The sequence below is a fragment of the Cebus imitator genome, unplaced genomic scaffold (assembly GCF_001604975.1).
Source record: "Cebus imitator isolate Cc_AM_T3 unplaced genomic scaffold, Cebus_imitator-1.0 Scaffold57, whole genome shotgun sequence".
Taxonomy (NCBI): domain Eukaryota; kingdom Metazoa; phylum Chordata; class Mammalia; order Primates; family Cebidae; genus Cebus; species Cebus imitator.
In genome coordinates, this window is record NW_016107372.1 from 6523280 (window position 1) to 6536944 (window position 13665).

General features: G+C 41.3%; 1 protein-coding gene across 11 annotated transcripts in view; it reads left to right on the forward strand.

Moving 5' to 3' along the window:
- The window catches only part of DOCK10 (dedicator of cytokinesis 10), a 277707-nt gene that overhangs the window by 212775 nt on the left and 51267 nt on the right, over positions 1-13665 (forward strand). For all 11 annotated transcript variants that reach the window (XM_017529018.2, XM_017529020.2, XM_017529013.2 and 8 more), the window contains exons 27-29: positions 375-446; positions 7569-7715; positions 13410-13493. In XM_017529018.2, the coding sequence (XP_017384507.1) occupies positions 375-446; positions 7569-7715; positions 13410-13493 (303 nt within the window). The remainder of the gene's footprint in view (positions 1-374; positions 447-7568; positions 7716-13409; positions 13494-13665) is intronic.

Genomic DNA, 13665 nt, shown 5'->3' on the forward strand with positions numbered 1-13665 from the left:
AAATAATTATAACATCCCATGAATAAATATTTCACAAAACAACAGCTTAGTCAGTCATACCAAGTAAACTGGTAACTTGTTTTAGTTTAAATGTTTTTTGAGAGGATTGAGAAACCGAAATGTCTGACATTTATTTTTACCACTAGAACTTTTTATCCCACTTTATAGTGGAATAAAATATATTCTCTGTTATTCCACTTTGGAATAAAAACCATCCCACTATAATAGAGAACATATTACAGATCTAATTCATTTAGTTTCAAAGAATACATTTTAACATAACGATGTTGTAGTATTACATATTGCAAGGAAAAACATTATCATTATTTTACCATAGGATAATAAATATCTTGTTGCCTTTTTTTTCCTAACAGCATTCCTGGTTCTTCTTTGCAATTATCCTAAAATCGATGGCACAGCACTTGATTGACACAAATAAAATCCAGGTAAGAACATAAGGAATATAATATTATAATATTTTTTACAATATTGTCCATCAATTACACTAATGATTATGCTGTCATTATTTCCATCTTTATTTGCTTTGTAAACCTTAGCAATTTATGATAATTACTTTGTAAGAAGAAGAAATGATTGTGTACGTCAGCAAGGGCCCTTCAGAAGCAGATGCCAAGACAATATTGGAAGTGCAAAAGATGTATTGGAGGGAAATAACTCAAAAGGACAAAAGGAACAGGAAAAAGAAATGGGAAAGTCTGATACCTGTGAATGAAAAGGGGGAAGGAAGGAGGATTGGCTAGGAAGAGTCTCACAGTGATAAGGTTTTAGCTGGGTTGATGGGAAGTCTGAGAGCAAAGAGTAGTCATTAGAGGAACCCTGCACTGGGGAGGCCATCTGACTCCAGGACCTGCACAAGCTCAGTCAATTGACTGGGAGCAGCCTGGGGAGAGAGTAGCCTTGGCATGAATGCTGGAGTAGATCCCAAGATGCAGCAGCTCTTGATATTCCTCCCACTAGATTCTGTCTTGGAGGAACATTTGAGCGATGTGCATTCCTGGCTGCCACAGTCCACAGTTTGCATGACATATTGGACATATTCATGAATCTGCTTCCCCATAGTTCCCATGGGCCTCTCTTCCTGAAAGGAAGCTTACAAGAGGGATGCTGGTGGGATTAACTACAGCCCCTGCCGTGGCTTTTCAGGAGCCTACATATTACTCATCATCTCCTGCCTCAATTCTCTGTCTAGATTCCTCTCACTCTAGCTAGCAGCTCTGAAGGTTTTAGTGACTCACCTGGTGATGTGACCCAAACCCTCATTCTGGAGTGGTCTCAGCCTTTGGTCCTCATACTCTATGACACCAGAGTTGGTACATGTGACCATTCACAGTTACAACAGAGTAAGGAAGACCAAAAAGCATCCAAGTAGATCACCTGAGCTCCACACATTTTTCACAGCCCCCATTGTGGGTAAGTCCAAGGGAAGACCTCTGGCATTGCCCCTGTCCATCTGGAGGGTAAATCAGAACAATGCTGCATGAGGTGGGGCTGGTGGTGTATAGTGATGTTTGATTTACTCTTTTGGTGGGAGAGAAGCAGTGTCAGAAGCTCCCACCTGGCCTCCCCCACTAGGATACCGCCACAGACCAAGCACCCCATGCAAGGTTACCTCAAATGCCAATTTTATTAATACAAATTATACATTTGGGACCAGTTACATGACTATTGAGGGGATCTTTGAACCCAGTGGAACTACTGTTAACAGAACTTTAGTCAGGACTCCATTTTTAATCCCTGTAAGTCCCCACTCTCTTAGGGCAGACATGATGATGCTTTTCATTTCTGGATATCAGTGTCAACTCAGATCTTGTGTCCAACAGTCCTTGAACTACATTCCCTTCTCCTCAGTGTACAGTAGCCTGAGTAAATGGCTACAGGGCCCTTTGGAGAAGAATTGATAGACTCATTACAGTATGTACTTACTGCATTGTTACAGGGGGCTTTCCTTTAGGGACCCCGAAAGGACCCCGTCACCTCTTCAGTCAATGTGTACCAGATCTGAATTCTGACCCAGGGCCAGGAACAGAGAAAGGAACCATGACTGTTCATTGGAATGAACATCATCTTCCACTTGCCCATTCTTTCCTTCTTTGTTAATATGATGTACCACCATTGCTGGTTGCTGTCTGTTTTGTCCCTAGGAGTTACAGGCATCATTAACCAGCTCTACAACTCCCTGAGAGTCGGTCCCTCTTGGCTTCCCCAATAGTCTTGCTATTTGTCATGATACTCACAGCCCCCTGGCTCCTGAAGATTAAGCACAGTGCACAACCTCCGTTGTTTTAGTGATCCCTGATCCCCATGGCTGCTCATGAGCCAATGCTGTGACTGCCGCTCCTGCCAGCAGATGGGAAACATCCCTGACCTTCTTAACAATGTTGGTCCCGAGCACCTTCTTGGTGGCCATGGGGCATGCTGTCTTCTGGGCCTTTCTGGGGAGCTTGATACACTGATGGATCTTCCGGTCTCAATTAATATCCATGCCCACATAGCCACCTCCCTCCACCTCTTTATTTTTTCCTCTATCCTCTCCCAGGACAACTCAGACATTTCCACTTTACTTAAAGTAGGCCATCTCCAGGATTCTCAGAGCCCCCTTAGCAGTGAGTTACTCATCCCGTGAGTTCTTATTTAATACCGTGTTCTGAAAAAGCACCCCCATGTCAATGTTACCTAACCTTACATTCTGGTCCACATCCTCAATGTCCAGTTGTAGAGGTTCTGCCCTGCTGCCTGGTGGTACATGATAGCTAATTTTTCTAACCCCTTTGGGTATATTCTCTTTCCTGCTTTATTAGGAAAGCAAGTCCCCAGCTGGGTTAAGCTAGGATTTAACCCCCAGGTATTGCCCTGATCACCCAAAGGAGAGGCGGGACAACTCCCCAAGGGTTTGCCTAATTTCTAGCAGGGAGAGATCTTTGCAATATCATCTTGCATGGGAAGAGTGCTGACACTTACTAAGGAGGAATTAAACTTCTCCTAGCACTGAGACTTCAGGGAAGTGTGTGCAGAACCACTTCCTCAGAGTCATCCATCCAGAGGTCCTCATCCATGCTCCCAGGCCCTGGGTCTTTCTGACCATGGCCTTGATCTTAGTATGACAGAAATGCCTTGCTGGACCTTTAATCATCTGTAGAGTTCCATAACTCTTAACTTGTGAGTCTTATGTTTGCTTTTCTGCTGTATCTGCTCTCCACTTCTGGAGATAAGAGCTTCCTACCTGGGAGGGAGAGAAAATCTAACGCAAAGATAAAAATATTTCATATCTCCCTGTCATTAAGCTGTATTGGGGTCAGGAAACCTCACTATTGCAATTCCTGCTCTGTCACTAACTTATTAGCTGATAAAAATGACATCTCAGCCTGTTTTCTCTTCTGTAAAAAGAACGGATTGGACTAAAATTCTCTTCTGGTTCCTACCAATATGCATCTGCTTGTATAGATAGGTCACAGAACACACCTGTGAGCAGCCTAAGAATAAATGAGCTGATCATAACTAGTATGATTGTGTCCAGCAGTTTATCTTCCCTGACTGAATTTGCTTTTCATGACCCCTTTCAGTGGTAACCCTCACAGCCTAGTTTTCCTTCAGGAGCCCTGCACTTTCCACTTTCTAGCTATCTCTAATCATCACAGTGGGAAAAGACCTGATATCATTTTTCTTTGAGACAGAGTTTCACTCTTGTCACCCAGACTGGAGTGCAATGATGTGATCTCAGCTCACTCCAACCTCCACTTCCCAGGTTCAAGCGATTCTTCTGCCTCAGCCTCCCAAGTAGCTAGGACTACAGGCATGCACCACCACACCCAGTTAATTTTTGTATTTTTAGTAGCGATGGGGTTTCACCATGTTGGCCAGACTGGTCTTGAACTCCAGATCTCAGGTGATCCACCCACCTCTGCAACCCAAAGCGCTGAGATTACTGGCATGAGCCACCGCGCCTGGCCCATTTTTTTTCCCCTTGAGACAGAGTCTCACTCCCATTGCCCAGGCTGGAGTGCAGTGGTACAATTGTAGCTCACTGCAGCCTTGAATTCCCAGACTTAGGTGATTCTCCCACCTCAGCATCCCTAGTAGCTGGGACTACAGGTGCAGCCACCAAGCCCCGCTAATTTACATATATATATATGTTAGTAAAATGGGGTTTCACCATGTTTCCCAGGCTCATCTCAAACTCTTGGGCTCAAGTGATCTGCTCACCTTGGCCTCCCAAAATACTGGGATTTCAGGCATGAGCCATTGTGCCTGGCCCTGATAATATCATTTGACACCAAAGCATTCACAATAAACTTTTCCCAAGCTATTTGTATTTTCTTTTTAAATTGTCAAGTGAATGGCTTTCTCCACTATTAAAGGAATTTCCGACATCCAAGGAGTAAGTGTGGGAGATTTGAGGAAGTCAGTGGAAATATCTGGTTTAGTCCTCTGAGAGGTGCAATGTGGTTAGGCAGATTGGAATTCACATTGCCTCTTGGCCAATGTTGAGTTCCAATTTCCTGGGAATGGCTGGGTGCAGTGGCTTATGCCTATAATCCCAGCACTTTGGGAGACCAAGGTGTGCGGATCACCTGAGGTCAGGAGTTCCAGACTAGCCTGGGCCAAAATGACAAAACCTTGTCTCTACTAAAAATATAAAAGTTAGCTGGATCTGGTGGCGTGCACCTGTAATCCCAGCTACTCAGGAGGCTGAGGCACAAGAATGCTTGAACCCAGGAGGTGGAGGTTGCAGTGAGCTGAGATCACGCCACTGCACTTCTGTCAGGGTGCAACCCACTGAGACTCTGTCTCAGAAAAACAAAACAAAACAAAAAACAAAAACAATTTCCTGGGAACCACTGAATGTCTTCTCAACGCTATTCTCTAGTAGCTCATTAAACCTTTTGTTTCCCATCATCCTCCTTGTTTCTAACGAAATTCCCAAATGCCTACAGTTCTGCCCATGCATTCTGAGCCTATTCCTCTTGACGTTGCCATGCTATAGCTCAGATTCGTGGTGGTCCAGCTCTGCAGCTTGGGAAGTGTGCCACCATCTCTCTCCCTTCATCACTTGTCCTGAGACAAAAAATTCACAATCTCTGGTGCAGGAATTCTTTCACCTCAAGTCTTTAGGGTATACTTCTGGAAAACAGTTTTACAAGTACTTCTCTATTTATTAGACAGACATCTTTGGGTTCAGAGTGAGAGAGACCACAAGAAGACTTTGAGAAGAAAGGGTAAAGAGGAGGGAAGAAATGGAATGTTAAAGTCCAAGGCATTCATGCATATGCATGTGGGGAAAATGTAGGCATGATGTGCTTAATGAATTTGAGAGGACTAACAAAATGAGAAGAGGAAACTAAAATTGTGCTTTGATTCTTTAAAAGGTGATTGCTGCTTTTTGTAGGTTGTTTACCAAGTTGTATGGAGGAGAATTTTAAAAATGCTATATGTGATCAAATGAGCTAAGCTTATTACTTGTTAATTTATTTGATTTCAACAATAAACTTTAAGTATATAGAGTAACCATGAGGTTTTCAAAATATCCAGGCAGTGGTGTCCTGGTAACGTGGCTTAAACATAGAATCCAGCCTGGCCAGGCAAGGCGGTTCACGCCTATAATCTCAGCACTTCGGGAAGCCAAGGTAGGTGGGTCACAAGGTCAGGAGTTCAAGACCAGCCTGGCCAAGATGGTGAAATCCCATCTCTACTAAAAATACAAAAATTTTCTGGGCGTGGTGGCACGTGCCTATAATTCCAGCTACTAGCGAGGCTGAGGCAGAGAATTGCTTGAACTTGGGAGGCGGAGGTTGCAGTGAGCCAGGATCATGCCACTGCACTCCAGCCTGGGCAACAGAGCAAAACTCTGTCTCAAAAAAAAATAGAAGCCAGTCTAATCCAGCTCAAACATCACATTAAATTCCATTAAATCTGTTTCATACAACTCCTGTAACTTCAGCCTTCATGATTTTTATTCTTGCAGAACGGAAGGCTGGGTGCTCACAATTTAGAAATACATGGTTCGGTGTGATTCTAAATTCCATTTTTCTATCTACAGTGAAAATGTGTCTGCGTCTAATTTTTAAAGCCAACTTGTAAAGATGAATGAATCTTATCAAGAAGTAAGCTCACACTTTTAATCCTAGCACTTTGGGAGGCTGAGGCAAGTGGATCACTTGAGGTCAGGAGTTCAAGACCAACCTGGCCAACATGGCAAAACCCATCACTACTAAAAATACAAAAATTAGCTGGGCATGGACTACAGGTGGATGGCTGTAGTCCCAGCTACTTGAGAGGCTGAGGTGGGAGAATCACTTGAACCTAGGAGGCGGAGGTTGCAGTGAGCTGAGATCACACCATTGCACTCCAGCCTGGGTAACACAGAAAGAGTCTGTGAAGAAGAAGAAGGAGAAGGAGGAGGAGGAGGAGGAGGTGGGGGGAGGGGGAGGAAGAGGAAGAGGAAGAGGAAAGCAGAGGCTGAGATGGAAGAACTCAGCTGTCCCAAATGTTCCCCTCATGTGCAGGAGTCCAAACAGGAGGGATGGATTTCCGGACCTGAAATGGTCTTTTGGGATCTATAAAGCCTTATTCAGTGGATGCAATGTCATCTCACAGCCAAGCCCTTCTTTATCTTGACTTGTGAGGTCCCACTGGTGCCTCTTAACTGCAGCATATACTGGGACTAGGGAGTTAAGACTAGCTGGGGCTCACCACACATCAGAGGACATTTCAAACCAATATCTGTACTCATTCAGTTATTCATTTATTAATTTCTTAGAGTTGTTTATTGAGGGAATTCCTAGTTTTAAAAGTCAAATTAATTGATGTGGGTTTTTTGTTTTGTTTTGTTTTGAGACAGAGTCTCACTTTGTCACCCAGGTTGGAGTGCAATGTCGCGATCTCGGCTCACTGAAACCTCTACCTCCTAGGTTCAAGTGATTTTCCCACCTTAGCCCTCCAAGTAGCTGGGATTGCAGGCACCCAGCTTCATGCCTCAGCTAATTTTTGTGTTTGCATAGAGATGGGGTTTCACCATGTTGGTCAGGCTTGTCTTGAACTCCTGACCTCAGGTGATCCACCCACTTCGGCCTCCCAAAGTGCTGGGATTACAGGCTTGAGCCACCATGCCAGTCCAAAATAATTTATTTTTAAATGAAATAGAGAACTACATGTCAAAAAATCTGGAGTAATGTTCATTAAACCATTAATAGTAGTTATTCCCTGAGAGGGAGAGGAGGAGAAGTAAGATTTAAGAAGTCACAGAAAATGTTCATGGTTTACTTTGTACATTGCTACATTGTTTCAATAGTTTGCAGTTAATATTTGTTATGATTGACTTTTATTATGAAATGAAAATTTTATTGACTAAAATCGAAGGAAGCATTAAATTAAATTGATGGCAATCATGACCTAGAAATTAAAAGACTTCTATTTTATTTTTACTTTCAAGTTTTCAAAAGGATTCTTTTTATTTGATGATATATAAAATAAAGTAAATCTTTCAGTTTATACCTCCTCAGCTTAATATTTTACTTGCCACCTTATAAAGAAATAATCTGCTCTTTCCTTAGCTTCCCCGGCCTCAGAGATTTCCTGAATCTTACCAAAATGAATTGGACAATCTTGTCATGGTCCTATCCGACCATGTGATTTGGAAATACAAGGATGCACTTGAAGAAACAAGAAGGGCAAACCACAGCGTTGCCAGATTTCTCAAGGTACAGTTATATGAGGTCACAGTTCTATTCAGGGCCCCATGTGAGTGGATGCAAGACAGTCTAAACGTTTACCGGTTCGCATCTTCATGTATGATGAAAAGCCAAAACTATCACTGTTAGATGAAAACTTCCATTTTTACATCTTTCCTCCTTGAAATATTTTTTAATTTTTTTTTTTTCCAATTTGAAGTCTTAACGAATAAAGGCTAAGGTTAGGGGAAAGTATCCATTTAAATGTAATCAAATTATAGTACTTCTAAATATATTTAAAGAGAAAAATGAAATTTTTAAAGGGGAAGCTGCACTACAGCAATATTATTCTCTTGGGCATTTTTGCCCTGGAAAGTGATGGTATAATGGCTTTGGCTCTGACAGTGATACCAAATAGCCACTTTGGGAAAACCTTCAGGAATTTAGCATTTTTGTTTATTATAGCCAGTCTCTCTCTTTTTCTTTTCTTTTCTTTTCTTTCGACAGGCTCTCATGCTGTCATCCAAGCTGGAGCTCAGTGGCATGATCATGGCTCACTGCATACTTGACCTCCCTGGGCTCAGGTGCTCCTCCCACCTTAGCTTCCCGAGTAGCTAGGACCACAGGCACACACCACCAAACCTGGCTAATTTTTGCATTTTTTGTAGAGACAGAGTTTTGCCTCGTAGCCCAGGCTGGTCTTTTTTTTTTTTGAGACGGAGTTTCGCTCTTGTTACCCAGGCTGGAGTGCAATGGGGCGATCTCGGCTCACCGCAACCTCCGCCTCCTGGGTTCAGGCAATTCTCCTGCCTCAGCCTCCTGAGTAGCTGGGATTACAGGCACGCGCCACCATGCCCAGCTAATTTTTTGCAGTTTTAGTAGAGATGGGGTTTCACCATGTTGACCAGGATGGTCTCGATCTCTTGACCTCGTGATCCACCCGCCTCGGCCTCCCAAAGTGCTGGGATTACAGGCGTGAGCCACCGCGCCCGGCCCTCAGGCTGGTCTTAAACTCCCGAGCTCAAGCGATTGGCCCCCTAAAGTGCTGGGATGACAGGTGTAAACCACCAAGCTCGACCCAGGCTCTTTTTTACATGATGAAAAGATCACACTGATTGCATGAAAGGAAAAGTATCAAAGTATTGAGTCATTACTTACTAAACTGGGTATGTATGGAAATTAGTTATATGTCATTGAGTTACAACCATTTATATTGAACTGAGAGAAAAAAATGCAGAGTCAAAGAAAAAACTAAGATACGTAATTACAGTATATCATTTAAAGATAATGCACGCAATTAGAAAGATAATAGTTTTCTGTGCCTCCTTCTTTTGTCTAACTCCTGACTACTGTAACCTTTATGAAGTCACTCGACTTGTTTCTTAATGGTAGTCACCAGAACATGTGGATGGGTGTGAGAATGTATAAATAAATACTAATAATACATAGTTAAGAGCCTACAGAAGTGGAAAATGAGCCCAACCTGTCACTGGCGTGTTTTAATCCAGCCTAATTTCTTTTTTAATATGTTAAAAACTATTTCAAATTATACATTATATGTGTTCTTATCCTGAATTTATTTTTTCATTCAAGGTTTTGCCTCTGGTTTTTAATTTTTTCTTGCTTCCAGAAAGAGACAAGAATCATAAATGTTAAAAGGGAAGAGTTTTAAAAGGGGAGGGGGAATTACTGTAGTTTTCTACCACATTTTAAGACCTATGAGAATAAGGTTTATTGCTATGCTAGTAGTTTACTAGGAAACTTAGAAATAATTATATGTAGTCCAGTTTGTAAATAAAATATATTGAAAGCAACATCTGAAATATTCTTCCCTAAACTGCAAAAAAATGACAAATAAGCAAGTCTCTTAAAAAGGGAGAAGACTCCGTAGTTACCCTCCTTATTTCTAATTTAAAGTTTTAATGGCATTTATTTGACACATAAAATTTTTTAAAAAATCATTTTGGAACACTTATTGGATGAATCATTTGAACTAGTAGCTAGAAAAAGAAAGGAAAATAAAGTAATTTTTGAAAATGTAAAACCGAACGTAGTCATTTGGTGCGATACCAATGAACTGGACTTTGGGTTTTCAACCGCTCAGCACAGCCCACTTCCAGTGCTGACATCATAAATGTCTTTTATTTCCAGCAAACAATAGTTATTTGCTCAACTGGGGCTTCAAATGGCTGCTACCTCTTTTTGTATTGAAGTCTACATTAGTAATCAAATACTGTGAATTAGTCGACGTTGGAATTTAACAATTAAAATATTGTAACTCCATGGGTTGTTTAAAGTTGGTTTCCAAGAATCAAGAAGAACTTCTGGGAATCAGTGTGTGGACATATAAAAATGTTCTACATGAAAAGGTAGCCTCCCTTACCCTACATCCCGGGAAAGTAATATTTTTTCAGCAATTATACCAAAAAACTTGTACATCTCCCAACTGTTCTCTCAGTCAAGTAGATAGGATTCAAATTAATGAAGCGTTTGTCATTTTTCTTTCTGCCACCCACCTGGATCACAGCTCTACTTATCTGAGCATACCTATTTAGATACTCTTTGTATGAAGCACAATACCAAGATGGTAACAAAGGCAGACTCATTCCGATTTTTATTTTCCTGATCAGATAGCCGTATCTTCCAGCCCATTCGCCTGACTGACCACTGCTTTGTTTCAATGAGCTTTTGAAAACCATTTGAAAATCACCTAATATTAGAGAGAGACTTGGTTTTTTAGCAAACTATATTTAAAGAGACATCTGTGGTATTTCTCTCTAAACAGCAGACAAAGACGGATAAGCGAGTCTCTGAAAAGGGAAACTCCTTCATATCTACTCTACTTGGCTTAAATAGCCTGTGCTTTGGAATAAATGAATGTTTTCCATAGAGCTCCTCGGTGCGAAATTTGCTGCCGCTGGCACATGAGCTAATGGTCTAAAACGGGGGCAAAGGAAAAGCGTCCAAGGTGAAAAAGAAAACGGAGGCTGGGGGGGGGGGTGGGCAGTGGTTTTGTAAATTATGTAAGGAAGGGACAAAACATTCAGGTGGTTTGTTTTGAAATGTGGAAGTTCCTAACTCATCTCCAAACCAATTGTAGAGTAAAATTCTCATTGCTCTCACAATTGGCGAAATAAAATAAAGTTTTTATTGTAATATATTTTAACAGGTGATTTAGAATATTTGGCCCGTCATTTATTCAATCAAACTGAGAAAGAGCTTGGTAGGGTATAAGTTATCCTCTAAATTAACAGTCTGCATACTTTTTATGTAAAGAGCCAAATACGAAATATTTTCAACTTCATGAGCCATACAGTCTCTGCCACAGCTACCCAACTCTGTGACTGCAGCACAAAAACAGTAATAGACAATTCACCACACACAATATGTAATGGATTGAGTGTGACTGTGTTCCAGTAAAACTTTTATTAAAAAAAAAAAAACTGGCAGTGGGGCAGATTTGGCCCATGGGCCATAGTTTACCAAAGCCTGATATAATTTATTTCCTATAAATATAAAAGATGAATATAAATTATCTTAAAATCAGAGAGGCCCCTCCAGGCCTCAGCCATAAGCAAGCAGCCACTGCCCCTGGGGGTCAGAAAGATGCTAGGATGGACCAGACTCAGGGGGCCCAGGACAAGAGTAACATACTTGATAAAGCTTGACCTGAGGGAGGGCTTTTTACAGGAAGAGAGCTGACTCTGCAGATCTTTCACCCTAGGAATGACCCCCTTTCTCCCGCACTTCCCCTTGGAAAGAGGATACCAAGCTGACCACATGGAAAATCTTTCTTCACAGTCAAGAAACGTCAACTTGATTCTTCTACTCCACAACACTGCCTTCTCCCCCACAATTCCCATTTATGAGTGCTGGAGACAGGTCTCCTTCAAAGTTCACAGGTCTGATGTGCAGAGTAGCTGCCGTAGGCTCCAGGATGTGGCAGTCGACATCCCTACTCTGGACTAGCTCAGAGAGGAGACTCGCCAGTCCCTCCTCCATGGAGTCAAACTGCCCTAAATCTTCACCAAAGACTTCCCCAGGGCTTCTTTCTTTTTCCCTTTCTTAGGAAGTTTCCAGAGCCTAGAGATGTGCTGGGTGGTCTTCCTCTCCTCTGCAAGATGAGACCAGGGCCCCCTGATATTCCAAGGGTGGCCAGGTTGGGACTTCCTCCTGTAAATGGAGAGCCTGGGAGGACTGGACACAGGTGCCAGGAGCCAGCTCAGGGCAAAAGGCACCAAAGCCCATTTCCATCTTCCCTCCCACTTCGGGTCTGTCTTTTTAGCCTATGGTTATACTGTGGTGTCTACCTCTCTCCCACTATTCTATTGAGATATCTGAGGACTCGGAAGCCATTTACTTTTTACTGAATGAAGAATTATTGAAAGAACTAAAATTCATATTTAAAATGAAAATACAGATAAGGCAATGTACTAACATAGTCATGAATAGGTACATTTAAAAATTCAGAAGAAAGCAAAGAAAAATTGAAAGGAAAAACAAAACAACAATATAAATGATCTAACAATTTGAAGAACGTCTTTGGAGAAAATAGCTCTTGTTTACACACAGGTATATTTCAAGGGGAGACTTTTCACTTGGTCCACTCTCTAAAGCAAGATTTTATGTGTAGTCCTGTCTGAGAAAAGAGAGCTGTGATTAAAATTGAGGAGAGACCCAAGAAATGCAAAACCATTTTAATGGACCATCTTGAACTCTTTGGACAAGAAAGAAGCACTCCACACTCCACACCAGCTGTGAAATTTTCCTAAGCCACATGTTTACTCACACCCACGCAGGTGAATAGAATGAGACACACACCAAGTGATGAGCCACAGATCCGCTATGGGAAACATCTGCTCTAGTGCCTCCCCAGATCCAACGTTGGTAACTGTGGTCCCTGCCTCCTGCTCCACACTTGGCCTGTGCAGTCTTTGACCATGGTAGCTTGGTTACTGGTTACATGACCATCTGTCTTTTGGAGAAAAACCAAGTGCTCCTCCAAGCCTACTTACAGTTTAAGACTCTCCTTGAGATACTAAAGAGAACCTGACCACAGAATAAGAAAGGTAGTGAGCAGCTCACGGATAGAAATCGTAGGATCTCCTTCCTTCGGCCTTTAAATGCAAGCTTCCTCAGCTGATAAGGAGAGGAGCTACTCTGTTTAAAGGGGCCAGTGAAATTTAAAAGGCTTTCCTTACCCATCTCTACCCAGTGTGTACAGGAGAAGATCTACAACACCAAAAGTGTGAAATTGAATTACCAAAAAATATAAATAAAATGTAACTAAGAGGTTAAAAAAGTAGAAAACCAAAAACTAAAGCTTTCTATATTAAAAAAGTAGGGGCTATAATATTTTATTGTAAAGCTCCAGTGACATTTTATTAAATTAATAAATATAGATTTGTAACTTTCTGTTTTGTTCATTTATATTTTCATTTTGTTTTTCCTTTCAATTTTTCTTTGTATTCTTCTGAATTTTAAATGTACCTATTAATTACTCTGTTAGTATATTGCCTCATTTCTATTTTCATTTAATATAAATTTTAGTTCTTTTAGGTGTCATATGTGGATGGCTGCTTAAACATATTTTTGAGATTTTTTAAATAATTATACAACGCATTTAGTTCAATGTTATTTTACTTCAATATATTTAATCATATATTCTAAACTCTTTAATGATTCAAATAAAAGTGTTTGAGTTTAGGATTTTATCTTTTTTAGCGCTGCTTTACATTTATGGACCGAGGATATGTGTTTAGGATGGTCAACAATTACATTAGCATGTTCTCCTCCGGTGACCTCAAGGTAAGAATCATGTACAGGAGTGATTGCTTTCTAAACTACGGCATAGTAAATAAATAAGTAGTCTCTGTGGATATCTGCTTAAATCATTAACCTACCCATTCTCTGTATCAGAAAGTAATTTCTATGCCAAGGAGAGGCAGCCTTTTAAAGTGTGCCTCCCAAGTCCTTCCTC